The sequence below is a fragment of the Gracilinanus agilis genome, chromosome 1, assembly GCF_016433145.1.
Source record: "Gracilinanus agilis isolate LMUSP501 chromosome 1, AgileGrace, whole genome shotgun sequence".
NCBI classification, from domain to species: Eukaryota; Metazoa; Chordata; class Mammalia; order Didelphimorphia; family Didelphidae; genus Gracilinanus; species Gracilinanus agilis.
This window is the reverse complement of record NC_058130.1, coordinates 237,931,710-237,959,051: the sequence shown is the minus strand read 5'-3', so window position 1 is coordinate 237,959,051 and position 27,342 is coordinate 237,931,710. Positions and strand designations below refer to the sequence as shown.

The 27,342-nt window shown below is 34.1% G+C and overlaps 1 protein-coding gene across 1 annotated transcript in view; it reads right to left on the bottom strand.

Annotated features, from left to right (window-relative positions):
- Nucleotides 1–1,778: 1,778 nt before the first annotated feature.
- The window catches only part of C9orf72 (C9orf72-SMCR8 complex subunit), a 42,004-nt gene continuing 16,440 nt past the window's right edge, over nt 1,779–27,342 (bottom strand). The window contains exons 2-11 of the mRNA XM_044660594.1: nt 25,374–25,862; nt 18,041–18,100; nt 16,830–16,925; nt 16,226–16,290; nt 15,841–15,913; nt 13,082–13,198; nt 9,966–10,201; nt 8,343–8,400; nt 2,107–2,216; nt 1,779–2,012 (exon numbers count right to left, since the gene is read on the bottom strand). Of these exons, the coding sequence (XP_044516529.1) occupies nt 1,826–2,012; nt 2,107–2,216; nt 8,343–8,400; nt 9,966–10,201; nt 13,082–13,198; nt 15,841–15,913; nt 16,226–16,290; nt 16,830–16,925; nt 18,041–18,100; nt 25,374–25,817 (1,446 nt within the window). The 5' untranslated portion in view covers nt 25,818–25,862 and the 3' untranslated portion in view covers nt 1,779–1,825. The remainder of the gene's footprint in view (nt 2,013–2,106; nt 2,217–8,342; nt 8,401–9,965; nt 10,202–13,081; nt 13,199–15,840; nt 15,914–16,225; nt 16,291–16,829; nt 16,926–18,040; nt 18,101–25,373; nt 25,863–27,342) is intronic.

The following is a 27,342-nucleotide window of genomic DNA, read 5'->3' as shown; positions in this document are numbered from 1 at the left end:
GATAGCTGCTAACAGTGATGAGAAAAAGCTGTTATCTTTTAAAACAAGATATATCTTTGTGGGTAAAATTTTTTAGAAAGGAGTTGACACAAACCTTATCCTTCTGTTTCTCTTCCAAATATTAATTCTTTTTATTCTATGTTTCTAGTACAATTTAAAATAGAAATATTTTCTTGGGCACTAGTACAATGTTCACATCAACAACATTCTAAACGTGGAAAAATAGTAATCAATTATTGTACAGCTGCCAGTAGAGTCCAAAACAAGAACGGAATCAAACAATATCCAAGTTCTGCCAAAATAGTATCTATTTCTTCAGGATAAATTAGATGTACTGAATATGCAGAATATAGAAAGTATTACCAATTAGGTATGTTGACCTTCATTGTGGCCTAAGACAGTCCCTTTCAGGATATTTAAAAACTTACATTTTATTTCTTTTTCAATTAAATTGTTCCATTTTTTCTTTTAGTAACAAGTGGCATTTAGCCTCAAGAGGAAGAACAAATTACTCAATGGAGCAAGGGAATCTCTTATAATCCGCTCTAAGAAAAATCTCAATAAAAGGTTTTCTAAGAATAATAATTAAAGTATCACTGGAGATCCAAACAGCAATACAATTGTGTATGATAAAACCTTTGGGTTCTGGGGTAACAATAAAAGGTAAAGAAAATGTCAGCACCACAAAGTCAATAGTTCAATGACTCCAGTGTAAGTCACAAATTGGCAAAATTCCAAGTCCTCTAAAGCACTTATATCATCCATTTAAAGTTGTTAGTCAGAGTGTTTCTAAAAAACAAAACAAAAAAAGCCCAAGAAGAAGAAATACATAACAGCAAAAATACTTCTTGCTCCAGAAAAGACAATACAAGACCCTTGTGAACTTGGACTTGAAGATGTAAGCAGGTAGAAATCTCTCAGTGATCAAAAAGGTTTTTTCTAATGCATTTCGATACAACTTTTTAGAACTTCAGAACTACAGTGATTGCAAAACCAGATCAGTACAAACATAAGAAAAAGGAAAATTAAATTACTTTAGGAACATCTTATATTCTCCCTCAAATTTTTATTTTCAAGGGGAAGACAACATAAATATTTCAGTCTGGCTCTTAATAAAGAAAAATGCTTCCTTAAAAAGTTCAAGTTCCCATATTTTCTTCATAGTTCAATTAGCCTGGATAAAATGAGAAATATAGGGTAGCCCATTATCATTAGGGACCCTGAATATTATTTGGCTTTTCAATAAAGTTTAAAGACTCAGTTTTAAAGTAGCATCTAAGCATTATAGTTTTAATAACTGCGTGATTCATATTTTTATTTCTAAATTTAAATTATGTTCACCTTCCCTTTTTGTTATTCTATAAATTATTTTGGTAAACTGGTCTGATTTTCAATTGTTTAATCTACAGAATACAAAGTACAGCAATCTAACACCCTCAGGAAAAATAAAAATTTAGGAAAGGAATAACGTGTGAAAAATTAACAGAAAACCTTGAGATGAATTTAAATAAATAAAATATTTTTAGGTTCTGAAGATAGCAGCTGTTGTCAAAATTTATATATCGCCCTAACATTAAGGAATATTGTAATTGTAAACAAAAAGCAATTCTGAAAAAGTGCATGTCAAAAAGGGATCCACTTATAAATGATGTAACTGATAATGTAATTATAAAGTATTTTATCTCATAAAGTCTGCAGTATAACTTTTAGCTGCAAATGTAGAGCAGAGTTTTGGATATATGACCCAAAGAGTGTTTTTCATAACATTAATTTTCTTTGAGCTGCACTCATGAGTATGATGAAATAAACTTAAAAGGTTACTTTTTTAAAATGTCATTAGCACATCCCGTTCTTGTACACTAGTGTAGAAAGGTCTTCCGAAGATAAAAGAGTGTAGGCCTGGTTTGATTTTTTCAGCTAAAGCCATTATTATGTTAAGATCGCCCTCTGCTGTTAAATCGAGATCTATCTTCAAGTTTCGAAGAGATTTAAATGGCTTTTTTCCCTTCTGCCTGAAAATTACAAGGAAAAACCCTGTTACATTTCAGAAAATGCTCACCTGAAAAAATATAAAATTATCTTCATTTTACTAGGAATTTTACTTACGTATCATCCTCTATGTATTTTATTAGCGTTAAGGCTTTTCTATGAAGGACAAGTAGAAACTGTGCAAGAAAAGTACTTCTCAGAGACAAACCAGGTTTCAAATGAAAGACCTATAGGAAAAACAATAATATTTTATTAAACAAAATACACTTTAAAATTACCTCGTTCACATTTATGTTTCTTAGAATTCTTTCCATAAATTTTCATTTCTATCACCCAGTGGGAACCTATTATGCTTTCTGTGGTGGCAAAGATGGAGTAAGCAATACAGACAGTGATTTAAAAAAATTTTTTTGACCATTTATAAACTAACTTTACTACCAATACTCTAATCATGAGATCTTTGTCCAAGGACCAACAAATCTATATACTGAAACTAATATACATTAATATTGTTGCACATAAATGGATGATTGCTCACATGCTCTCCTTGGAAAGAGGCAAATGAAGTTGGAGGAGCTGGTTTCATTGTACACACAAAGGCAACAAGAAACACCATTTTATGGGACAGTTGGTCAACTTTTCTTACTGTACTCACGATAAGCACAAACAAAATAACATGAAGATAACTGTAGCATGTGTGCTAACATTGGTTGTAGAGGATGAAGAGAGTATTGTACATGGTGTATCATAATGAATACTGTAAATCTTATACATATCTGTAACATAGGTTGGAAAAAAGTAGAGCAGGAGTGTAAATATTCCTTAACCATGTAGATACTGTAGCATACTAACAAATTAGACATTAAATTCAGGGAAAAGGCAGAATTAGCTAGGGAAATTCCAAAATTTTAGCAAGCTAGTGTAGGGAAAGCATAGTGTAGTGAGACAAAATAAGTAAGGTTACTAACATATTAACATAGATTTTCAATAGGAAGACTAACATTGCAGTTAATACATAGCTAGCGTAAAAGCATAACTTAGATAAGTTAGGAATAATAAGAGAATTGTGTGCATTATTTGATAGATTTATGCATTCAAAGTAGAAACAAGTTGAAGTTCTATTAAAAGCATAGACAGGTTAAAGAATAACTTAGAAGAGTTTAAGGATAGAAGAACTGTCGCACTGTAAAATTAGACATTGTGTTCAGTGGAAAACTTCTTGTTACAAACTGTTTTACACCCTAGAAATAGTTTTATGTAAATTGCAAACCTTATTTTCCTACCAACCTCTCCTAAACCCATCTTAGAAGAAAAATACATGCTTAGCATAGGATAAGACAAGATGAAGTTTTGTTATTTTGGAGGAAGGGGGGAACATAAAATAGTAAGGGAATAGAGTAAGATTAGAGAGACTGCACGTGGGACTTTTGGGAAAAGATCCCACAAAACACAAAGGGGGATACTGTAAGAATGCAATGCCACTCTGGCATTTTGGAACTTTGGCAGTTAGAATGCTGAGGAAGGAGAACCAGTAACAGTTGGACCAGGGAGGTGGTTGATAATTGGCAATGGGATCCTTCAGAAGTAAGCTTTGGAGGTTTTTCTCAGATATTCAAAGAAGACCAGCGTTTCTCCTGTTACAATCCTTGGGTCCTGTGATTCCTTGATACCAACAACAGTGATAACAGAGTTTGGGTGGGTGGCGGGGAGGGGTGTCTGGACTTCCTTTGGGAAGCTGATCCCCAGACCCACTTGCCTTGGGCATTGCCCAAAGTATCCCTCTTGTCTCATATCAACTATAGTTTAGCAAATACAATAGGGGACATGGGACAGTGAAGCTGCGTTTGCGGAACACGGGGATCGGATCTTGGGATCTGACTCTCTGGGGGTACCTGGAGTAGTGAAGGACTTGGACTTAGGGAATTACCCTGCTCCCTCTTTCCTGTGAACCCCTATTCCTATTCCTCTGTTATAAGTTCCTGAATTAAATCCTTAAGTTTAGCAAGTCAGATTTGTGTGAATTCTATTAGTGGGAGGCATAGTGTAAGGGTAGTGAAGGGAGACAGGCTGTTCTCCATTTTAAGCCTGACTACCCTGCTGTGAGTAAGAGGGAAGTTTCTGTGCACCCCGACTGGCACCAACATCTTTTCGGGGTTTCACTCATTTCCCTTTGTGGGGACCATACACCTACGACCCCTATACTCCAGCATGACCTTACAGGGGTTCCCCATTTCTACTCCATGAACCCCATTTGTCTTCTAGTAAAGAGGGGTGGATGTGAGGGAGGAGAGGATATTATACATCTTACTAGTGGGTTCTCAACTATACTCTAATCCTCCTAAATCAACCCCTCTTCTTACAAAAGCAAGAAATTTTTTTAAAATTTTTTTTCAAACCCTTTACTTCTGTGTATTGGCTCCTAGGTGGAAGAGTGGTAAGGGTAGGCAATGGGGATCAAGTGACTTGCCCAGGGTCACACAGCTGGGAAGTGTCTAAGAAAATTTTTTTACTAAGAACTTGTTGGTCTTCAAGATAACCAACTTATATACTTTTTGAGATTAATGTTAAGATGGGTGCTGATCCCAGAAAATGTTGGTAAATGCTGCTTAGGTTAGAAAAACATAAGAGCCAAAAGAAAGCTTATAGACTATTCTGGAAATTAAGCCCAAGTAGTACCACCAATACTTTCATCTAGAGAGAAAGAGAGAGAGAGAAAGATAAGGGATAGGATGTAACAAGTCCTGGATGAAAGTATGAAACAAAGGCAAGAACACTAACTCTGGAATCAGAGGACCTGGACTTAAATTCTGCCTTAATACTTACTACTTGTGTGACACTGAGCAAGTCACTTAACCTTACTGAGCCTCAGTTTAATCATCTGTAAAATAAGGGGCACTCAGTAGATGGCCTCTGAAGTCCCCTCCAGATCAACATCTATGATCCTAAGAACATCACAAAAAATTAAACAATTATCTTAGGCAAGAAATTGTTGTTCACTGATGTGGAAGTTATTAGAATCAGTTTTCTGTATGTAGTCAGACTTATCTGGTTACAGCAAAGAAGATCAAACTCAATGTCAGATTAGAAAAAGAAAGATAAAATATAGGATACAACTGCAACAGCCTCAGCCTGCCCTATTCAAATGAACTATTAAAGATGAAAAATGGGAAAAGGCAGAGATTATCTTTGATTATCACCATTTAGTCAGTCATCAAAAGGAGGAAGTCAAAAGAGGCTAGAAATCCTCATTGCTTCTGGCCTTGTCACTTTTAGGTACAGCCTATTACTGGTGAAGATGAAAGAAGCTATGTTGTAATGATAAGCTTTACATAAAATCTATTTCTGATTCAGTTGTGGTATGTAAAATTCTACTATAACCAAAAGCTCATTTGTTGACTAAAGCCAATGACAGAATTGCTGATAACCATTTCCAGCAAAAAGAAAACACTTTTAACACTTTGATAGATGTGTAATCACATTAATGTGGGTTTTCCTCCAAAGAACAGACTGTAATTCAAACTAACATGATTTTGTATGTAGCATAGGGAGTTTACATAATATCTTGACATTGGATGGATTCCAGTGGATGATGAAAGTTGTTCATTGGTTATTCTGTTCTTGCTACATAATCAGTCCTTTTTTCTAGGCATAAATCTATCACTAGAAAGTGATATACTTTATGCTGCTTCTCCCACACAATTCCTCATTTGGAATGTGTTACAACCTATATTCACATCGATAGTGTCTCTCTATTGACCTTGGGAAACAGATCATCAATTTTCATTCCCTGAAACTTGTATTCCATGACTTCTAAAAAAGAGGAGAAGCTTGAAGGTCATTAAAAACACTACACTATTTCCCTAAGGTAATTCAACATGTTCTCCTCTTGTTCAGCTCTGTGTAGCTCATTGCCCATTTATAGTATCTAAATGAAGATAAACATACTAGTGGTCTAATCTATGAACTAGCCTTCCACATAGGCTCTAAAACTTTTTAATATCTCTAACAGTAAAAAAAATCTTTTTCCATGCATTACTACTAGTTACATGTGTTGTGGAATTTTGTCTGATTGTAGTATGTGTATAAGAACCCTTATAGGAGAAGAGTTTTAAGTATTTTGCTCTGTCAAATCAATTTGGGGTGGAGAGGGGGGTCAGCAAGCAAATATAATGAAGTCTCATAGTTATTTACACTTCCAGTCAATTTTTTGACTGAGAAGAGAGACTTTTGTAGAAAATTGTTTTTACAAGTTGCTTGGTTTTTTTTGTATTTTCAAATGTTATTTTAGTATATATGTTGTCCTTTTGACAGCTTTAGAAATTTATGGCATTCAAATATTTGTTGACTTTTTCATAAATTGGTAGGGGCTTTAGAGGGAAAAAACAAGAAATAATGTTGATAGTATTGTGTTGATTCCATCAAGTCCTAGAATATCATAAGGCTTCTTCAATTCTGGGAAAAACTAAATGGATAAAAATTTCTATAGCATGTATACTGGAATGGTCAGTTTGCTGAGTTAGCATATTTATTGCATATGGATGTAAACATGTATGCACATTACATGTGGCTATATATATTATATACACATCTACTTGTATGTATATACATATTGGAGGTGGACATTGAGTTTTGTCTAGAATTAAATTATAAAGAATATTTCAAAAAATGAACTATGTCTAAGAAGTAAGTCATAAGGGATTTAATCAAGAAAAAGTACAATAGAAAAAAATGGACCAGTCAATTCTTTAGACTGAGGAATAAAAGATGAGAGAGTCTGAATATTGTGCTGGTAACTCACAAAAACCAAAAAGGTCTCTAGCTAGGCCATCTGAAGAGAATCTCTCAGATAATACCAGTAAGAATGACAAAGTATGACAGCATATGGATGAGTTTCAATTATGACCAATATTTGACCACATCTTTAAGACTAGAAGTACTGAAGGATATTTCTTAGAGCAAGAGAATGTAATTTAATTTGTACTAAAGGAATGTGAAATTTGAACCTTATATAAAACAACCTTAGGGGGGCAGCTGGGTAGCTCAGTGGATTGAGAGTCAGGCCTAGAGACGGGAGGTCCTAGGTTCAAATCCAGCCTCAGACACTTCCCAGCTGTGTGACCCTGGGCAAGTCACTTGACCCCCATTGCCTACCCTTACCACTCTTCTGCCTTGGAGCCAATACACAGTATTGACTCCAAGATGGAAGGTAAGGGTTTAAAAAACAAACAAACAACCTTAGGTTTATTTGAGTCTTTTAATTCTTAGTAGTACTAGAAGGAACTCATTAATCCAGTATGATTCTATCATATGAATTTCCAACATGGCATCACAGTAAAATAAGAAAAATTCTAATTATTCCATCATTTATGTTAATGAAATCACCATTCTTCCAGGCACTTCAGGTTTGCAACCTTCTAGTCATCTTCCCTGCCCTCATTTCCCACATTCCCCCAAATAGGTAAAGTTTTTAAAAACAGGGGTTGTATTATCCTGTCCTTTGATCCCCATGGCACACAGTAGGTACTTAAAAAATGTTTGCTGAATAACAACTGCTTGCCAAGTCTTAATGATTCTACCTTCACATCATCTCTGAAGTCTTGTCAGTCTCACTTCTCAACCTAATTCAAGCCTTAATTAAACAGATCTGGCCAAGTCCCTTGGTTTCTCAATAAATTTATTGCACCTACCTCTAAGGATAGGATTTAAAGGCATTTAAAACCTTTATTCAACTACTATCTTTTTTTCCTATCCTTTAATGCACTCAGGAGTCTGGCTGAACTGGTTTTAATATTCTTGAAACAAAATACTGTATATCTCCATCTCAATTCTCCCACCTCCATTATCTTACTTTGTATATATTTATGTGTACACATGTTATTTCCCCCACCAAAATATAAGCTCCTTGTGGAGAGAGATGATTTCATTTGTTGTCTTTATATTCCCAGGCCCTAATACAATGCCTAACCCAAAACAAGTATTTAATGAATTTTTGCTGATTGATTCTTTTTATAATGATAGGGATTTTACATTTGGCCATTTAAAGAATTGGCCAAAAAATGCCTTTTTCTTTCCTTCTTTTGCTATGTAAGTGAGAAAGTATTGTTTACTTATTTCAATTGAATCAAAACCCAGGAATTTTTAGCATTATATCTATGGTTAGGGACTGTAATTAAAATACACAGTATCTGATGTGGGAACACCTAGTACTGCAGAAGAAAATAATTGTGAAACTATTTAGAAATACTGGCAATATTAAAAAAAAGTATTTAAATTTGTAATGGATGATAGGAGGATAATGGACATCTGTTTTAGATAAAAGATTTTATTGTTGTTGATTCTAATTCAACTATTACCTGATCCAGGAAGGCTTTTACTAGTGTGTCTCTGTGTAGGACATCTTGAAAAACATTCCTGGGAAGATAGCATAAAGACAGAATATAAATCAGACAGTTAAAAATGACAATAGAGAAATAGTTTAAAGATAGTAGAAAAGAAATGTAATTTTTAGTATTTGGATTATTTCCAATAGAAATTTTCAGGTCAGTTCATTTTCTTTTTTCTACTATAATCAAATCACTATGTGGATTAATATAACTTGTCTCTGAAAATAGAAGCCATACCTAAAGCAAACATAGGCAGTTAATTAAGGCAATGATTATTTCTAACAACTTGTTTATAAATTATACCAATATTTCCATTTCCAAGACACTGAGTAGCATTGGATGAACCTTAAGCTGGGTTAAGTTAAGTTGGAAACTTGCTTGAGGAAACTTGCTAAGCTAAATAAATTACTGATGCTACTTTAAGGGAGGCTGCAAGAAAACTAGAACCAAGACAAGGTAGGCTCTATTTCTCTGCTGGTCTCAATGGAAGTTGTATATGAGATAAGGGGTTAATTAGTTGGTAATTAAGTTTTCCATTTTCTATATCTTCATCCAGACATCAGTTCTCTTTTTTTCTAGGCCAAATTTTATCCTAGTGACCAAGAATAACATTGTTATAGCCCTACCTTTCTTGGCATGAACAAATGGAGAAAGAACTTTTTTGGATAATTATTCAGGTTAAGATTACACCTTGAACTTTCTGTTTTCTTCCCATCTTTACTGGTTTAGACAATTTAATCTGATGATTTACATTATTAGAGAAATTGATAATATTGATAATATTAAAAGATGAGAATTATAATCTCTTATTTTTGGTGTAATCACTTATATGTTGTTCATAATGGAGCATTATCCATTTTTATAGTCCCCATTTTTCTTTTTGGGAAAAAGATATTCAATCCATAATTTTACAATCATAGATTTTCATTTCATTGAATTTAAAAGCCACATCCCATAACTGAAATGAATAAAATGGTATATAAAAAATAATTCACTGTAAAATACAAAAAGAGCTACAATGCTAAACTCATTTATTGAAATGTATTTTGTACTATGATCAAGGCATACCGCCTACTTCCATTCCTTTTGTTTATTCACCAAGCTATAAAATTAATACTAATTCTACTGATATTTTAAAGAACTAATTTTGCATCATTTGAGGAAAAGACAGTGATAAAAAGGGAAATTGCAGTTAATTCCATTTAACTTAGAAAATGTTCCTTCACACATTATCATTAATCATGTTCCTTTTATTTTGAACATGTTATTTGAATTATATGCATTAAGATGTTATTGGCAGGGGCAGCTGGGTAGCTCAGTGAATTGAGAGCCAGGCCTAGAGACGGGAGGTCCTAGGTTCAAATCTGGCCTCAGACACTTCCCAGCTGTGTGACCCTGGGCAAGTCACTTGACCCCCTTTGCCCACCCTTACTACTCTTCCACCTAGGAGCCAATACACAGAAGTTAAGGGTTTAAAATAAAAAACAAATAAAAATTAAAAAAAAAAGATGTTATTGGCAACAATGAGTTAATAATTAAGTTTGTAGAAATTGAGCAATACTAAGTAAGTATAATTTGGAAGCCATTACATACAAATCAGGAGTAAAGCTTTCATCTGTATAGATAATTGTATCCTGAGCCACATCTTCTTCTGAAGTGGCTCTCCAAAATGCGGTCAGCTCTGATCTCATGTAACGACGCTGGTTATAGATATGTTCATGACAAGGTGGCATCTGTTTCACTGTATTAACATCCACATCTATATGTGTAGTAGGATATGGGGCATACATGACTTGTCGGAAGGGCAACACAAAACTTCCAGTTGAATCCTGTCATAATAAAAAATAAATTCAATTTACTATGAAAATTTTAGATAATTTTACCATGCTTTCAATTGTTTTTTAGGATTCAGATTTTTCCCTGTTCTATAAAAATTAATAAGCATGCTGACAAAACTTTCCTATTTTTAAAAAAGCTACCAAAAAAGCCTATTAAGCTTCTGTTTAGTTATGATTCCCATTTTGGAAAATTATCTTTTTTCCAGATAATTCCAACTATACTCTTTTCATATCAATGCCATCCATCACCCTTCCTACCAAATCCTCAACGTAGGTGTTTAACTTATTAATAGATAAAAACATTTTTTCCTTGCATGAGGGAAACTCTGTGGCACATACAGAGCAAGATTATTGTATACCAGCTGTACACCAAAAGGTCTGGATAAACTAATTCTCCAGGTGACTGCAGACAAGTCACTTTAACTCTTTAAGACTTAGGTTTTTATCTGCAAACATTCATTCATTCATTAATTATTCATTCATATACTTGTGAAGAGTGAATCAAACTCTCTTTGTCTATCAAACAGTGACTTTTAAGTTAATCAATCAAAAACTTAAGTACCCCTACTTAGTACCTTACCAGTCACTAAGTATGAGAGTTCATAAGTCACTTGCTAGAGTGGGTGACAACTCCAGAGGCCATTGCCCCTCCCCACACAGGTAATGCTAGTGATTAGGGAATTAGGGAATTGCTTAAGGCAGTAATGGGTAAACTACAACCTGGATCTGGCCTGCAGGGAATAGTTTGCCCATCACTGTGCTAGGCAAATTGAAAGACTGCAATTGGTTCCTGTAAAGTGAGGAAGACAGGAATTGATGTGGGAAAAGGACTATAAAAAGTCCTGAACTTCCTGTCCAAGGGACTTCTTAAGACTTTAACTCTGGAGTTCTTTTTTAGAGTTTTTGCTCCTTGGATCTTCTCCTTTGGACTTCTTATTTGGAAGATGGCTCCTTTGGGGCTTTTGGACTTTGTCTTTGACTTGAAGCTTTGGGCCTCTTGACTGGAGTTTTTGGCTTTGGAGCTTCTTGGAGTCGGGGACTATCTTGTTGAGTTCACTGCTGCCTTGGTGAGCTTAGTTCATGAGGGTTTTTCTGCACTGGAACCTTGCCTGGACCCTGCCTGGTTTGCTGGTAAGTGACTAGGATTCCCACATGGAGACTGGAACTCTGTTGGGAAGCGAGCTTCATTTCACCAAATTAGCATTTAAGGTAGGCTAGGCAGTCTCTTTACCTCTTTCCCTTCCTTTTACTAATATTCCAATTAAACAAAATTGCTAAAAACTGCTAATAGTTTTCCTGACTTAAGGGATAATAATCAGTAACTACTTTTTATAACTCTCTTATTTAGCCCAAATCCCAATATAACCATTATATACTAAATTAAGTACTGTGAGAGATAAAAATATTACTAGATTAGAGAATTTAGAGCAGGAAAGAATCTTATAAATCATTTGAACCAGTTTCCTCATTTGACAGATGAAGAAATTGATGTTCTAAGAGATTAAGGGACTTCACCAATAACAAACAACTAACTAATAAGTAGCAGAGAAAAAGGATTTGTGTTCAGGTTCTGACTCCAAATCCAGTGTTTGTTTGTTTTTTTCTTTTTTCACTATAACCTTGCTACTTCTCATGAGGGTTAGCATATTTATACCAATAACCATAATATAACGAGAAGGGAAAAGTATAAATTTAGTGAGATACAAAATGACTTGGGGAAGGGGAAGTGTGTGTGTGTGTTTATGTGCAGATGGGATTGGGAAAGGGAAGAAATAACAACTTATCTGAATTTAGGAACAAGCAGGAATTGGGCAGGCAGAGACACAGAGGAAAGAAAATGGACTAAATGATTTCTAAGATTTCTTCCAGCTTTAAATGTCCTAGGAGTTTTTGATCAGGAGAAGCTATTAACAAAGAACACTGAATACTTCGATTGATTACATTCCAAGCATGTATAAAATTTCAACTTTTGATAAATTTGCATAAATTAAGTTGGCATTTATAGTCCCCAAGGTGCATTCACATTGAAGTTGTCATTGTTGGTGCCCAGTAGGATATGGGTTAGGTACAATGTTCTATTTGCACTTATTTTTTTATCATTTTCCTCCTTTTTCACTTTGCCTTGCTTTAAGAAAGCAGTCCTAGGATAAAATAAAGGTCTCGGAAAAATATGCAAGTTGTTATTTCATATCTTATTGATAATTTCATTACAGTTAAAAAAAATTCAAAGAAATAAACAGGGACATTTCATCTTTGGATATTTTAGTATCATTAAGCATCCAAATAAGTACTTAAATTTTAAGTGTTTGGTCCTCTACTCCTGAAATGTAGAAAAAAGAGAAGAGCAGAACAAATTTTTAAAATGCAAACAGAAATTATAGGAAACAGCTTTTTTTTTTCCTCTTAATATCCAAGGTGGCATAAACTTTATGTAGCAAAACTACTAAGTTTGCTGAGGAAAAAAGAGAAATATTCTAATTTGAGCTATATAAAATGATGGAAATTTCCTCTCAAATCAAAACAAAAACAAAATGAATATATATTTGTAGTGGGTTTTTGCAAGCTGGGTATGTAAAAAACACCAAGTAGATAAGAAAAGCATTGTATGTAGAGCTTTAGTAGTGGGTGGGGAATATTGTGCTGTCCCCCTGATTAGACAATCAACATATCCCAGGAAACATGCTAGGAACAATGAGAGTTTATATTCCCTGGAATATATTCCACAACTAAAATTTTTTTTATTTCCGTAAAGGATAGATATAAAATTCAAATAACATACATTAAATGATAACACATCAAACAGTAAATCTTTTTAGTGAGTTTCCAAAATGATTTGAGATTTCATTTTGTAGAAAAGGGCACAAGTTGTACCTTGAGCAGACCTTGTACAAATAACCCGGATTCATATTTAAATGAAGACTCATTCCTACAAAGTCTGGAGCACTTTCGTTCTGAAGGAGTTAGAAAAAGACACAATGTCCTTACTATCTGTAAAACAAAAGAGATTTTCAGTAGGAAAAAAATATAGTAAAAAGGTCATTGATTTACCAAAGAAGGAAATCCTGGCTAGAAACTTAATTTACATTCATTGAAGAATGAATCCCTCAAAAGTAACAAGTTTCCAATGAAAGATCACTTCTGAAGAATTATACAAATATAATTCTAAAAAGACCACCACGGAGCTATCCTGGTCCAAAGATTTTTGTAGTGATGAAGATTTGTAGTAATGAAATTTTGTTCTATCAAATATTGGTTAAAAAAAAAGGTCCAATGACTAGAGTTCAGACATCCTTTTTATTGTATCAAGAATACTGTTGTGAAAAGAAATTATTGGAGCATGTTTTAGGCAACAGATCTGGAGGTGCTATTTCTGCAGGGCTCTTATAGCTATCAAAAATAATTCAATTGGCTATTTATACTTCTTTATTTTCAACATGGTTGAATTGATGTATATTGGTTCATTAACCAGTGCCATCAAGGCTTAATGGTTCCATTATCTTTCATTTCCTCTGGCCTACCCAAGTCATGAAAGGATGTGAGAGTGCTTGTCAATTGGGCTTGTTTTGAGATTTTCTACAATCTTTCTTTTCATTTCTTTTGGGCAAGCAAAGATTGTGCTTTCACTGGACATTTGCAAAGGGATGTGTTGAAATTTTCCTGAGCCAGCTTAAAATAATGCTTGGCACATAGTAAGGACTTTAATGTTTAGTGATTAATCCCTGCTGGTACATTCTGTCTTGGATTACCTTCTATCTAATTTCCTTCATTTCTTTGTATTTATTCTCTTTCACATAGACTTATATAAATCTTTAGTAGCTCCTAGTAGTAAGCTATTTTGTCAGTAGTATTTCATTCACTGTACTTAAATCCCCACTGCCTAACACATCATAGCCCCTTGATACTTGATTGACTTGAAACTGTTCTTTTTAAAGTTACCAGTGGTCTCTTAATTACTAAATCTCATTGTCTATTCTAAATCTTTGTATGTTCTTAACTCCTCTACAGCATTTGACATTACTGGCTACCTTTTCCCCCTAGTTGCTTTCTTCTCTAGGTTTTCATGACACTGTTCTCTCTTGGTTGGCATCCTAGTCAAGTAAAAGGATGAGAACGGCACTGCTTTCTTGGTTCTCTTTTTACTTGTCTGACTACCCTTCAATATTTTTTGATGATTCGTCTATACCACAATCTTTGCTGTCTATCAATTTTTTCAAACTGGATGTCCCATATGCATTTCAAACTTAATTTGTTAAAGTAGAACTTATAACTCCAACTCCTCTTGTAATGTCCTTATTTCTGTTAAGAATATCTCTCTAGTCACCTAAGTTCTCAAAAATGGCATTATTATTATTGGACTTCTTACTTTCTCTCATCTTACATTTCTAATTAGTTGCTCAAATGACTCACTAGCATTTGTTTCTAAAGTTCATTTAACTAATGAACATAACTAACATACTAACATTCATTTGTTCTAAGAACAATTTTTTTTATCTTTATTACCTTGTTTAAAAATTAAGAGTTGTTTAGCAAACAGAATTATTTTAACAGTAATGCATGCATATATTTTAAAAATAAGTACACATTTATTAAGTAGAGCTTTACTGGCATTTTTTTTTTACTGAAAGTGTAGCAATCAAGGTCTGGAGACTACTAATATTGAGAACTGAAAATAATCTCATTGTATTAAGTGAATATAAAAATGTGAAAGTTTTTTTGAGAGCAGAAGCACTGCATTTTTCTGGGGATATGACACTATATTGTGAACAACATGGACATTAAAACTATATTAAAAATGAATTAAAATATGGATTATTCACTTTGCATATTAAAATTTCAAATTGGGTTCTTGTGGTCACTAGCATATACTTTTAGACTGCTTGTTCCACCATCAATCCATATATAAATAAGAAAATTCAAAATAAATTTTAATATTAATTTAAGAAAAAAAGTAGGAACATATATGCTACTAAAAAGTAAAATAATGCATATCCAAACCAAATATAAATACTTAAATTACTGGTGTAATTTTCTTCTACCATTATTATAAATAATCAACTCTAGAAAATAATTAAACTAATAGGTCTGATCCTGTTGGTCACCTCATTAAAATAAAAGGAAATGAGAGCAATCAAAACAGCAATGACGCTATTTACATCTCAATTCTTCTCTGAGAATGTACATTATAGATTAATTTGGGACTCAAAGAAGTAGAAAAGTAAGTGGGAAAAAGTAGGAAGGGAATAAAAAAAGAATAAAGTAAGAGGTAGGAAGAGAAAAGGAAAAGAATTAGAATGTAGGAAAGAAGAATGCAAAAGGATATGAAGGATACACAAAAAGTAAAGAAAGTATGGAACATTTAGGGTAAAATGTCTTTGAATATATTAAAAAAAAATCTCAGTACAGTTTATTTTTAATTCACAGTCAACTAAAAATGGCTTTTTTGAAGTGTCAAACCAAATGATGACTTCTTACTTTTTGTCATGGTACATGACAGCAACTTGGTCAGAGTGTTGTTTCCAAATGTTTTTATGGTACACTAATTCTTTAATTTAAAGCTTTAAATTACTGTATACAATATACTGACAATACTAATGATTCTAATATAAGTCACTGAATGTAAAGTGACTTACCTTATTTACTTTATCTGCACTGCTACCTACTACTACAGAACAGCCACAGGTCTGCAGGTGGGAGCTGATGGCACTATAAGTTAAATGAAGGGAGATTTTTAAAATACTGGCTAAGTAAGACAATTTTATATATTGAAAATCAAACAAATGCAAACCATAAAGATTATTTAATAGTTTCTTTTACCTATTAACTTCGGATAACCAAAATAACTTTGGAAAAGACATAATCATATAAAAATATGCAGAAAACAGATGCTAGTTGTCATTTTCAGAGAAACTAGGGAAGTTTTTCAATCCTATTTTTTTAACTACCAAAATCAAATGCCTGACATTATATATTAAACATTACTTTAATTGGCTTTTATGAAATGGAACAAATTCTTACTTGAGAAGGAAACCTTCATGACAACTATCCCCAATGTCATCATCATTTAGTACTGTATCACTTATCTAAAGTGCAAAGAAAAAAAAATTAACCAGGTTAGAACAGAATATGGAAAGAATTTTTTGTCCCTAACATTTTAATCTAGTCACTAGCATTTGTGTGGTACATAGGTGCTTAAGAAATGCTTGCTGAATAAGATTTGTGGCATGAAGATTTGAAAGGGTACATTGGCATCACTACTTTAAATCAAGGAATGCCATGAAAAAATCACTTGTATGTTTAATAGTAAGTCAGATCATGGTGACAAAAGGCCACCATAAATGTGCATGCATCCATACTAAAATTTCATAAGTACACTTTGTCATTTGTAAAAATAAGCACTATATTATAAGAGTTTTTGTGTTACCAGCTAGTAGGTGAGTGGCAAAGATAATATAGGTAATATGAGAAAAAATGATTGATTTACATTGGACAAATTACCTAAAATATTTCTATTTCATTGCTAAAGGATTTTCCCCCTACAAATATATTCCTTTACATCAAGAGTTTGCTAACTGTGAAAAGGTATCACTGCTTTGAATTCATAATACAAATATGAACTTACATTTATTTCCTCAGGAACACTATGTGATTTCATAGATGAAAGGAGTTCCATTACAGGAATAACCTCTCCAGTGAGCATTGGAATAATGCTCTGACCCTACACAATAAAGTAAAATGAGGTCAAAAAAGATCATGCAAAACAGGAAGATCTTGGTAATAAAACTACTAACAAGGAAATCAAGGGATAAATGAGATTGTCCTGGATAGTAAAATGGCAGGAATGCAAAAACCAATACTTTCATTTGGTAGAAATGCTTGATAACAAAAAAATAACCAAATAAAACAAGTCTCCCACTCAACATTTTTAGGGATTTATGTACTAATCAAAGATGATTTTAATTTTTCCAGAGTCTTTTTCAATCACTGAATTTGTCACACACAGCCAACCATGGCTTATCATACACTGCTGAATGTCATTATGTGAGCGCCCTGGTTTAAAAATGAATATTTCTAATTTATTACTTGAGATATAAAAATTAATTACAAGGACACTTACTGCTTCTCACATTTTACAGCTAGGGAAGCTAAAAGACAGCATAGATCTGAAAATCTTTTTTATCAAATAATTTCAAATACTGAAGCCTGGACTCATACCAGGACCCTTATGACTTGATAAAATATTATTTCTACAAGTAAAAGGAAGTTCATACATAATTATATTAATTTTAAGAATAAAAAACTATCCTCTGGTCTCAAGAGAACATTTTTCATTAGTACAGGTCAAAGATAAAGAGTTATGAAATATGCTTCTTCTTGAACCAAAAGTAAACATTTGTCCTTTACAGTATCTCAGACATAATGTAATCGTCTTAGATGTGAGGATTTTGGCTTTGCTGATCAACAAATTACTCAAAACAACCTATGGAAAAGAAAGCATAAAGGCAGCAAAGCATTCATCTGTGAAAATAATTCTTACACTGACTGTCCCACCACTCCCCACCCTTCAATCTGTGCTTTAGATTCTACTTTATGGATAAAGTGTTTGGATGGATTCCTTTAGTTTGTTCAGTAATTTTTTAATTCCTTCTTCACAAAGGTTCAAGATTCTTGGCAGCTGACTAATCCAATTTACTACTAGGTCAACCAAAAGATCCAACAAACCTTACCCAAAGACATATATCTGTATGAATGTGTGTGTATATATATACATACAGATATGAAACCTTTAATTATCTTTAACAACAGTAGCATCTGATGGCATATTCTTCTTACCTGATCTTCCATTCTCTCTGTTCCTTCTAATACAATCTTCTGGACATTCTCTTGCCTCTCCTGGGCAAAAAAAAAGTCCTTAATTTAGAACAGTGTTAGTATTTAGCTATGTGTTAATATAAACAAAATAATATATGTAGCTATATGTTAATATAAACAAAATAATATATGTAGGTATATGTTAATATAAACAAAATAAATTGGTAAATCACTTTTAGGCAAAATTTTACTTCAGACATTCCCAGAGCCTGATATGGATGGCTTTCATTTTCTGGGCAGAAAGAAGAAGCATATGGAATTATGCTATCATCTACTATGGTCCACACAGACAAGGAAAGGACAAAATAAAAGAAGCTTTGCTTTCCAATAAAAAAAAAGAACACGTTTGCAAGAATATCATGTTGATCTTATAGTAACTTATATACCTTCTCAAATGAAAACGATAAAGTTAGATATAACAGATATGGTTGAATAGTGAAAAACAACTTTTTTTATGGGGAAAAAATAGTTTTCTTTTGTCACCTAGTAAAAGTCTTCCAAGATTTAATAAAACTTGTAAGGGACTTTTACAAAGTAAAATCCAAACTCCTATCACCTCCCTTCCTCCAGTGCATCACCAATCCACTGACTGTAGTTAGGGAATTGGAATACTCCCTGTTAACTACTGCCTAAAACTAACTTTTCTCCCTTTAAGGTCCTCCACATTATCAAAATTACTGTCTAAGAAAAGTAGAAGAGATTAAGAAGAGGTGGCAAGAATACACGGAACTATGAGAAAGATCTTAACATCACAGAGATGGTGTGGTTACTTATATCCTAGAGAATGAAATCAAGTGAGTCTTAGGAAGTGTTGCTAACAAGACTAGTGGAAGTTATGGAATTCGAGCCAAGCTATTAAAATCCTAAAAGATGATGTTATTAAAATGCTTTGCTCAATACACAGAGACTGATGCACTGTGGTAAAATCGAATGTAATGGACTTCTCTAGAAGCAGCAATGCAATGACCCAGGACAGTTCTGAGGGATTTATGGTAAAGATGCTACCCACATTCAGAGGAAGAACTTCAGGAGTGGAAACACAGAAGAAAAACAACTGCTTGAACACATGGGTTGATGTGGACATGATTGGGGATGTAGACTCAAAATGACCACACCAATGCAATTATCAATAATATGTAAATAAGTCTTGATTGATGATACCTGTTAAAACCAGTGGAAATGTGCATTGGATATGGGGGGAGTGGAGGTGAAGGAGAAAGTACAAACATGAATCATGTAACCATGGAAAATTTTTCTAAAAAAAAATATTTAAATCTTAAAAAAAAATTCTGTACTCAATTATGCCACAAAATTTGGAAAACTTAGCAGTGGCTGCTAGATTGGAAAAGATCAGTTTAAGTCCCAATCCTAAAGAATGTTCAAATGACTGAACAATTGCACTCATTTCACATGACAGCAAGGTAATACTTAAGATTCTACAAGTTGGGCTTCAGCAATATATGAATCCAGAATTGCCTGAACAGCAGATGTTTTTTGAAGATGCAGAGGAACTAGAGACCAGATTGCCAACATTTACATTGGAGAAAGCAAGGAAGTTCCATAAAAAAAAAAAAAAAAAAAGAAAACATTTACTTCTGTTTCACTGACTATATTAACGCCTTTGACTGTGTGGATCCACTACAAAATGTGACAAATTCTCAAAGAGATGAAAGTACCAGATCATCTTACCTATCTCCTGAGGAACTAGTATGTAAGTCAAAAAGCAAAAGGTAGAACCATATATAGAATAACTGATTGGTTTAAGACTGAAAAAGGAATAGAACAAGGCTGTATAGTGATCTTACTTATTTAATTTACATAGAGAGGCTGGATGAATCAAAAGCTGGAATTAAGGTTGCTAGGAAAAATTAACAATGCCAGATATGCAGATGATATCAATCTGATGACAGAAAGTGAAGAAGAATTAAGAAGCCCCTTTATGAGGGTAAACTGAAGTGTAAAAACTGGTTTGAAGCTTAACAACAACAACAATAAAAAAAAAAACCCCATTAGGTCTTGGTAACTGGTACCATCACTTTTTCCTGGCAAACAGTGGGAGAAAAAATAGCAGCAGTATCAGATTTTATATGAGTGGACTTAAAGATCACAGTAGACAGCAACTTCAGCAATGAAATTAACACTTGATTCTTGAAAGAGAAACTATGGCAAATCTGTACACCAGACTAAAAAGCAGAAAACATCACCTTGCTGACAAAGGTCCATGTAGTCAAAGTTATGATTTTTCTAGTAGCAATGTATGGCTATAAGAGTTGGAATATAAGGAAAGCTGAATGCTATAGAATCAATGCTTTCAAATTGTAGCAATGGAGAAGACTTTTGAGGGTCCTTTGGAGAGCAAAGAGATCAAATCAATCCATACTTAAAGAAATTAATTCTGACTACTCACTGAAAGATCAAATACTGAAGTTTAAAAACTGTGGCTACATAATGAGAAGACAGGAGTCTTTGGAAAAGACTGATGTTTGGGAATGATTGAAGGCAAAAGCAAAAGATAGCAGAGGGTGAGAAGGATATTGTCATGGAAGCAATAAACATGAGCTTGGACAGACTCCAGAGATAGCAGAGGACAGAAAAGCCTGCTGTCTATAGTCCAGGAGATCACAAAGATCAACTGAATAACAATAAAACTAGATCCTGAAGGATATTATCTATGGACCCCAACCACATTCTCCTTCCTTCATTCCTCCATAAAGGAAGTCCTCTTTTGACTTCAGCTTCTGCCCTTAGACTATAGGAAATAAATGTATTTATTGTTGATACTTCCAAATCTCTTTTTAGTTCCAGTTTCCTGAATCGATTTCCATGACCTCCTCCTCCCTTCTCCACTCAATTCACTACACATAAGAATCAAACACTTTCAACTTGTCATTATCTATAAGTGTTTCATTTCCACATTCATGAACTCTGGAGTTATTTTACTTAATTGTACTCTAATCACTCCATCTTTCCCTGTGTCTTATGATCTCCAATCCTATTCAACTTCACTGTGCCCTCCAATCCTTCCAGGTCTTTCATCAGCTGTCACCTTTGAACTGGCCACACTGTCTTCCCTTTCCTATTCTGACCCTATGTTTGGCTCTACACTCCCCTCTGCATTCAAACCCCTTTCTTATAGTCAATCATGCCATGTCAAACCCCAACCTTGGATTACTAGCACTATTTGCTTCCATTGTTCCTAATGTTCTGCTTGAGACAGCTGGGGAAAATGACAAAATCCTATTGATTAGTACACTACAAATCTGTGTTACATAATCTCACCTCAGTTTTCACTGTAGCAAAGTAATTTTCAAATCTTCCTAATCAATATGCAATCCCATTCACTATAGCAGGTTTTCTAAACAATCTCATATTTCTTCAAGCTTCCCATTGCATTCTTTCCCTTTAAGAAAATTTTTACTGCATTCTTGGCTAAATATATTGAGTCCATTTGCTGAGTTCCCTCTTTTCCCTTCCTTATCAAACATCATTCAATCATCTTTTTCCATTATCACTTCCTTTATCCATCTCACATGAATGTGGTCTTTCTTCTCATCTACACAAACTCCTCTACATGCATCCCTGTTCTCTTTTCTCCAACAGACTGATCCTCCCTCATTCCTTCTCTCTCATCACTGCAAGATAAAATCAACTCAAAATGTTCCCACCACTCCCTGCTCCTGGGGATGAATCTCCCTCCCACGGATTGGAAAGGATGGACACTGGAGAGTTCCTCTCAGATCTTCTATGCCACCTACTTTTAAGGATGGCATTCTAGGAATTCTCACCATCTCTCACCAAACTGCTTTCTTGGACTTGATTACCACGAGAAATTCATCACTGCAAAATCAACTGAGAAACTCACACCTCTGCAGATTAAGTCCCAACCCAGAAAGACTTTATATAACCCCCAGGCTGGTTACTCTTCTCCAAGTCTCACCCCAATCTTTCTTGAGTCTACCAGTTGTCTTCCCCCATTAGACTGTGAACTGCTTGAGGGCAAGGACTATATAGTATGCCATTCTCTATATCCCCAGTGTCTGGCACATAGAGGCTTAATAAATATTTATTGACAGCCTCAATTTCTTTCAGATCTTGCCCTACTCTAATCCTAGTTCAGTTGCCAATATGATTTTCCTGCAGTACAGGTTTGACCATGCCACCCTCTCCCAATTCCCTCCCACTTCAACTCAGTAAACTTTGTGGACTCCCTAATACCTCCAGGATTAGATATAAAATCTGTTTGACATTTAAAGTCCTTTACAACTCCCAGTGATATGTGCCTCTTTAATAATGCTCATACAAAGAAAATTCTATTACCCAGTTTTCACCATCTCCTTATGACTAGAATGCTCTCCCTCCTCAACTATATCTCCTGGCTTTCCTAGATTTCTTTAAGTCTATTTAAAGTTTCACTTTCTACAAGAAGCTTTCCTCAGGATTCTTTTATCTCAGTACGTTCCCTCTGAGATTACCTCCAATTTATCCTGAATACACTTTGTTTGCATGTAGTAGTTGTTTTTTGTTTTGTTTTGTTTTTGGCAAGCTGTCTCTTTTATCAAATTCTGAGTCCTTTGAGGGCAGTTTTCTAGGTGGCCCATTGGACAAAGTGCTAGGCCTAGATGGAAGATCTGAAACTTCAGATATTTACTGTGAGACTCTGGCCACATTCTCTTAACCCATTTCTATCTCAGTTTCTTCAGCTGTAAAATGGGGACAATAATAGTATTTACCTCTCAGTGTTTTTGTGAAGTTTAAATGAAATAATGGCTGGAAAGCATTTAACACAATGCCTGGCACATAATAAGTACTTAATATATACTTCTTTCCTTCAAATCTCTGGGGTTAGCACTGTGCCTGGCAAAAATAAATATATAAATATATAAATAGATGCTAGCTGATTGACTACTTAATAGAAGCTTGTTGTCTAATGCTAGGTTCTCAGTCATCAAAAAATTTAAGTAGTCAATCAACTAATATTTACCAAGTGTTTATTATCTGGAAGCTATCTAAGAAGATACTGTTGGTGATACAAATAAATATAAAGCACAGGCCATGCCCTCAGGTAGCTCCTACTGCATAGGAAATGAAATATATACTCCTAAAAAGATTACTTACAACACCAGAAAGTAAATGCCAATTACTTAATGGAAAGGAAAATTTCATGTTTAATCTAAATAGCATTTTTGTAATATTCCAAAATTACTCCCTGAAAGTGAAAATTGATGCTTCACTAGGTGTAAAAGAAATTGGAAGAAAGATAAGGAAATAGATAAGATTTGACTAAAGATTACAAAAGACCAGAAAAAAGCTGTCAGGATATAGATATCTATAAGGATATTCTATACTTAATTCTTATGATCCTATGAGATTACTCAGTATAGTTATTTTCTGTTCAAACAAACAAAATAAATGAATAAATCTCAAAATATAGTCATTCTTCAATATCAATCGAACCAAACTGAGTTGGGGTAAAATGTTTAATTCAATAAGAATTTCTAACAGGAAGCTTGTTGAATGCCTAAATGAGAAATACAGCTGGATGCTCCTAAAATTAAGGGAAAATTTTTTTCCTTTATAGATCTGAATCAAAATACATTCAGGAAATTAAAGGTCAAGAATATACTTTTGTTGATTTTTACCTTGACATATGTAAAACTTAAAAAAAAAAAAGGTTAAGTTGTTTTTTTCTTCATTGGCTAAAAATTTCCATGAAATTATAAGCAACATACTACTTTAAACACTTTCCATTTCCAAGTTCAACTATTAGGAAAATTTAAGAGTTAGAAATCACCTTAGACATAATCTACTTTAATTCATTTTAGAGATGAATAAATTGAAAAACAAGTTACATTGCTATTTGTAATGGATTTCTATTTTAGATCAGAGATCTTTCCCAATATTTCACAATCCATCTGTTGCAATGGTTTTTAAATATTTATACTTGTCTGTCCTACTAATTATCTGAATATAAAAAATACTATTGCTTTATTCCATTTCAAATTATTGAGGTTCATTTCCCTTCCCACATCATATTAACCAAGCAAGTCCCATTTTACAAAATAAGTAATAAACTTATTTCATTACTCTAAGATGGGGTTCTTACTATTTTTCAGGGGCCATGGATACCTATACAGAACAATGTTTTTAAATGATTAAAATATACAGGATTGCAAAGGAAATCAATTAAATGGAAATAAAGCTATCAAAATGTTTTTTAAAAAAGAAAAAGTTCATAGGTACCAGGTTAATAATCCCAAATAGAGTGGCTAAACTTTAATAAATAGAGAGTAGGTCTTGGAATTAGTCAGAAGACAAGGATTCTGGTTTATTCTGACAAATGTCTCTCCTGTGTGACCAGGAATTTAACTTATCAGAGTTCTAGGCAACTCTCAAAGTTACAGAAGGAATTTCCTCACTGGGAATTCTCTATATCAATAAAATCACAGGTCAGAATCAAATAGATAAAATATATTTTTAAAAGATTTGGCTATATGACTACTGAAAGACTTAAGCATATAGCTTTTTTAAAGGTTAGTGCAGAAGTGGATAACTCTTATATGGTATTATCTCTTGGAATCATGTAGTTAAATTAAGTTAGATACACAAACAATGGGTCAGAGCTAGTATAGAAATGCCTCTATTTCCAGGTAAAACCTTGGATCTAGGCACTTCCGTTTCCATGATGACAAAGAAAAAACAATGATAAAGATAAATACTAAAATGACAAAAATAAGTGGTTAAACAAAGTTAAGTAAGAATATAGCAGGTATAGAGGTATAAAATGTAATAAGATGGATTATCAAAAAGTTATGTTTAACAGTACAAGTACCATATGAATTATACAACATGAAATGGCAAAACTAACATTTGGTAGTTTAGAATTTCAAAAGGATCAACCGACTTTGTATTAAGATTATTTTATTTCCTCTTATCTTAAGAATTTTTCTTTGTTTCCAAAATTCTTCCCTTGAATAAAAGATATTTGGTTCTATTTTATCCTTGAAAAGTATTTTGTTACCATTAACTTGTGAAACACTGACCTTTCAAGAAATATTGCAGTAGACTAGGATTCCTAGGAGTGGAGACCATCCCCACTCAAGTAGTAGGTATTGAACAACTAGGCAATTAACTTAATTTCTCAATGACATAGGCAACTAAAACTAAAAATGTAGAACAAGTGCTGATCTGCATCGGGAGAAGAAATTTATTCCCTAAACAACTGAAATCACTGCTCTAGATCAAATAGAAAACAATAATAAAGTAAATAAAATGCTGGACTCAACAATCTACTAACCTTATGCATCCATATCCTTCCTTTCCGGATGATGTGTGTTAATCTATCAACACACACTCTATGAAGGGGAAGGTAGAAACTGAGTTCAGATTGTGGAAGTATTATTGACAGTCCATATGTACTCCTATCTCCATTCCAATTTCCATCAAAGATTAATGAAACAATAATTACTCCTTTTTCAGACAACACAAAAAACTTCACGTCTATGGCTCCACTCTCTGCATTCCGAAGAATTTCTCCATTTAGAGTATGATTAGCAAGAAATGTTATTTCTCCATCACTAAGAAGTAGTTGTTGTTTCTTGGGAGCCCAAATGTGCCTTACTCTAGGGCCAAGAATGTTGTCCCAGTATGCAAAAGTAGCTGCTAATAAAGGTGAATCACCATTTAAAGCAATCTCAGTCTTGGCAACAGCTGGAGATGGTGGTGGACAGAGAGTTGACATGATTGCATCCTAACTGTCACATTATCATGATGTTCAGGTGACAACCTAAAAAATGAAATTACAAAAAAAGGTTACTAAATTTGTCTTTTTGAAATATATTCCATTTTCAAAAATTATTTTTTACCAATTACAATTTAATAAATTTTCACATAAGTTTTCCAAAGTTATATGATCCAAATTGTCTCCTTCCCTCCCCCCTGCCTCCAAGAGCAATTCAATCTAGGTTATACATATATTATCATGCAAAACATTTCCATATTGTTCATTTTTGTAAGTGAATAATCTTATAAAACAAACAAACAAAAGAACTGAAAACCTGTGGGAAGCCATTGAGAGAAATTATAATGTCAAATAGACATTTTTATCTGGATGGACCCCATCAAAAGGTCAACACAGCCCAGCAGAGTGGCAGAGCCCAGGGTAAGGCTGGATCGGGTTATCTAAGATAAAAATCTGAGATTCCTCTTTTGACTCCTTTCATAATTCACACCTTTCTTTAAAAAGCAATATAATCTTACTGAAAAAGCTTTGAGCTCTCAGCAAACCAGCAGTAAAGAGGTTAACACTCTTCCCCTTTGGCCAGGAATGCAGCTGCCTGATACAGCCAAGGCCAAACCCTTAGTAGGGGCATTTTGCCCAGATTTAGAATAAACTAATGGGTCTCAAAAAAGTTGTTTAATACCATCAAAGCTGAGAAATTAAGGGGCTTTCCGTCCTACCAAAATGTCCCAGACTTCGCTTGATGACAACAAATATAGCTGATGGTTTAGCATAGATTTTATCTACACCTTGAAGCTTCTAAGGCTTTTGTTTTGTCTATGGTAAAAATACTGCTCTGTGTAATTGTGGGAAACTTTCCTTGGGCTTTTGAGTAAAAGGGATCTTAAACTTCCTATATAATAAACCTGTGACTCTATTGTACCTCAGAGCACTTTGAGCTAACAAAAACTGAGGAAGAACGAAAAACTACAACTGCTGAGAAGGGGCTGATCCCTTACTTCAGTGGGTCACCCTGAAGATCCTTTCTATCCCTTGACATTCCCAAGAAGGACACTTGCCATTGGTTAAGGTAGGAGAGAGACTTTAATTAGATAAGAAGAGGAGAGTTAAGTTGGAGCGGGGCCATCTTGGCTCAGCTGAAGAAAACAAGAAACCCCAAATAGGGTCTCCTTTTCCCTCAAACCTATCCCCCCTTGATTCCTCTATCCCTTCTCCAGCTACCTTGTTCATCTACAAAATAAACCAATTTGCAGTCATATCAAGAAGTCATTTCACAAGGCAAAGAAGGGAAAGGGGTTGAGCAGCTGCTTTGCTCAGACCCCATTTTGAGTGAGACCCCCTGCAGTGCCGACATTGGCCGTGGGGAAGGTTTCTGTAGGGAGAGAGTCCCTGCTTGATCAACCAACGTTACCACCCATCTCTCCAAATAGAAAAGCCTTCCCTTTAGCAGCCAGGGCTGGCTCCTATTCTCTGGATGTTGTTATATTGAATCTCTGGAAGCCAGGAGTCCACAGTTGATTGACAG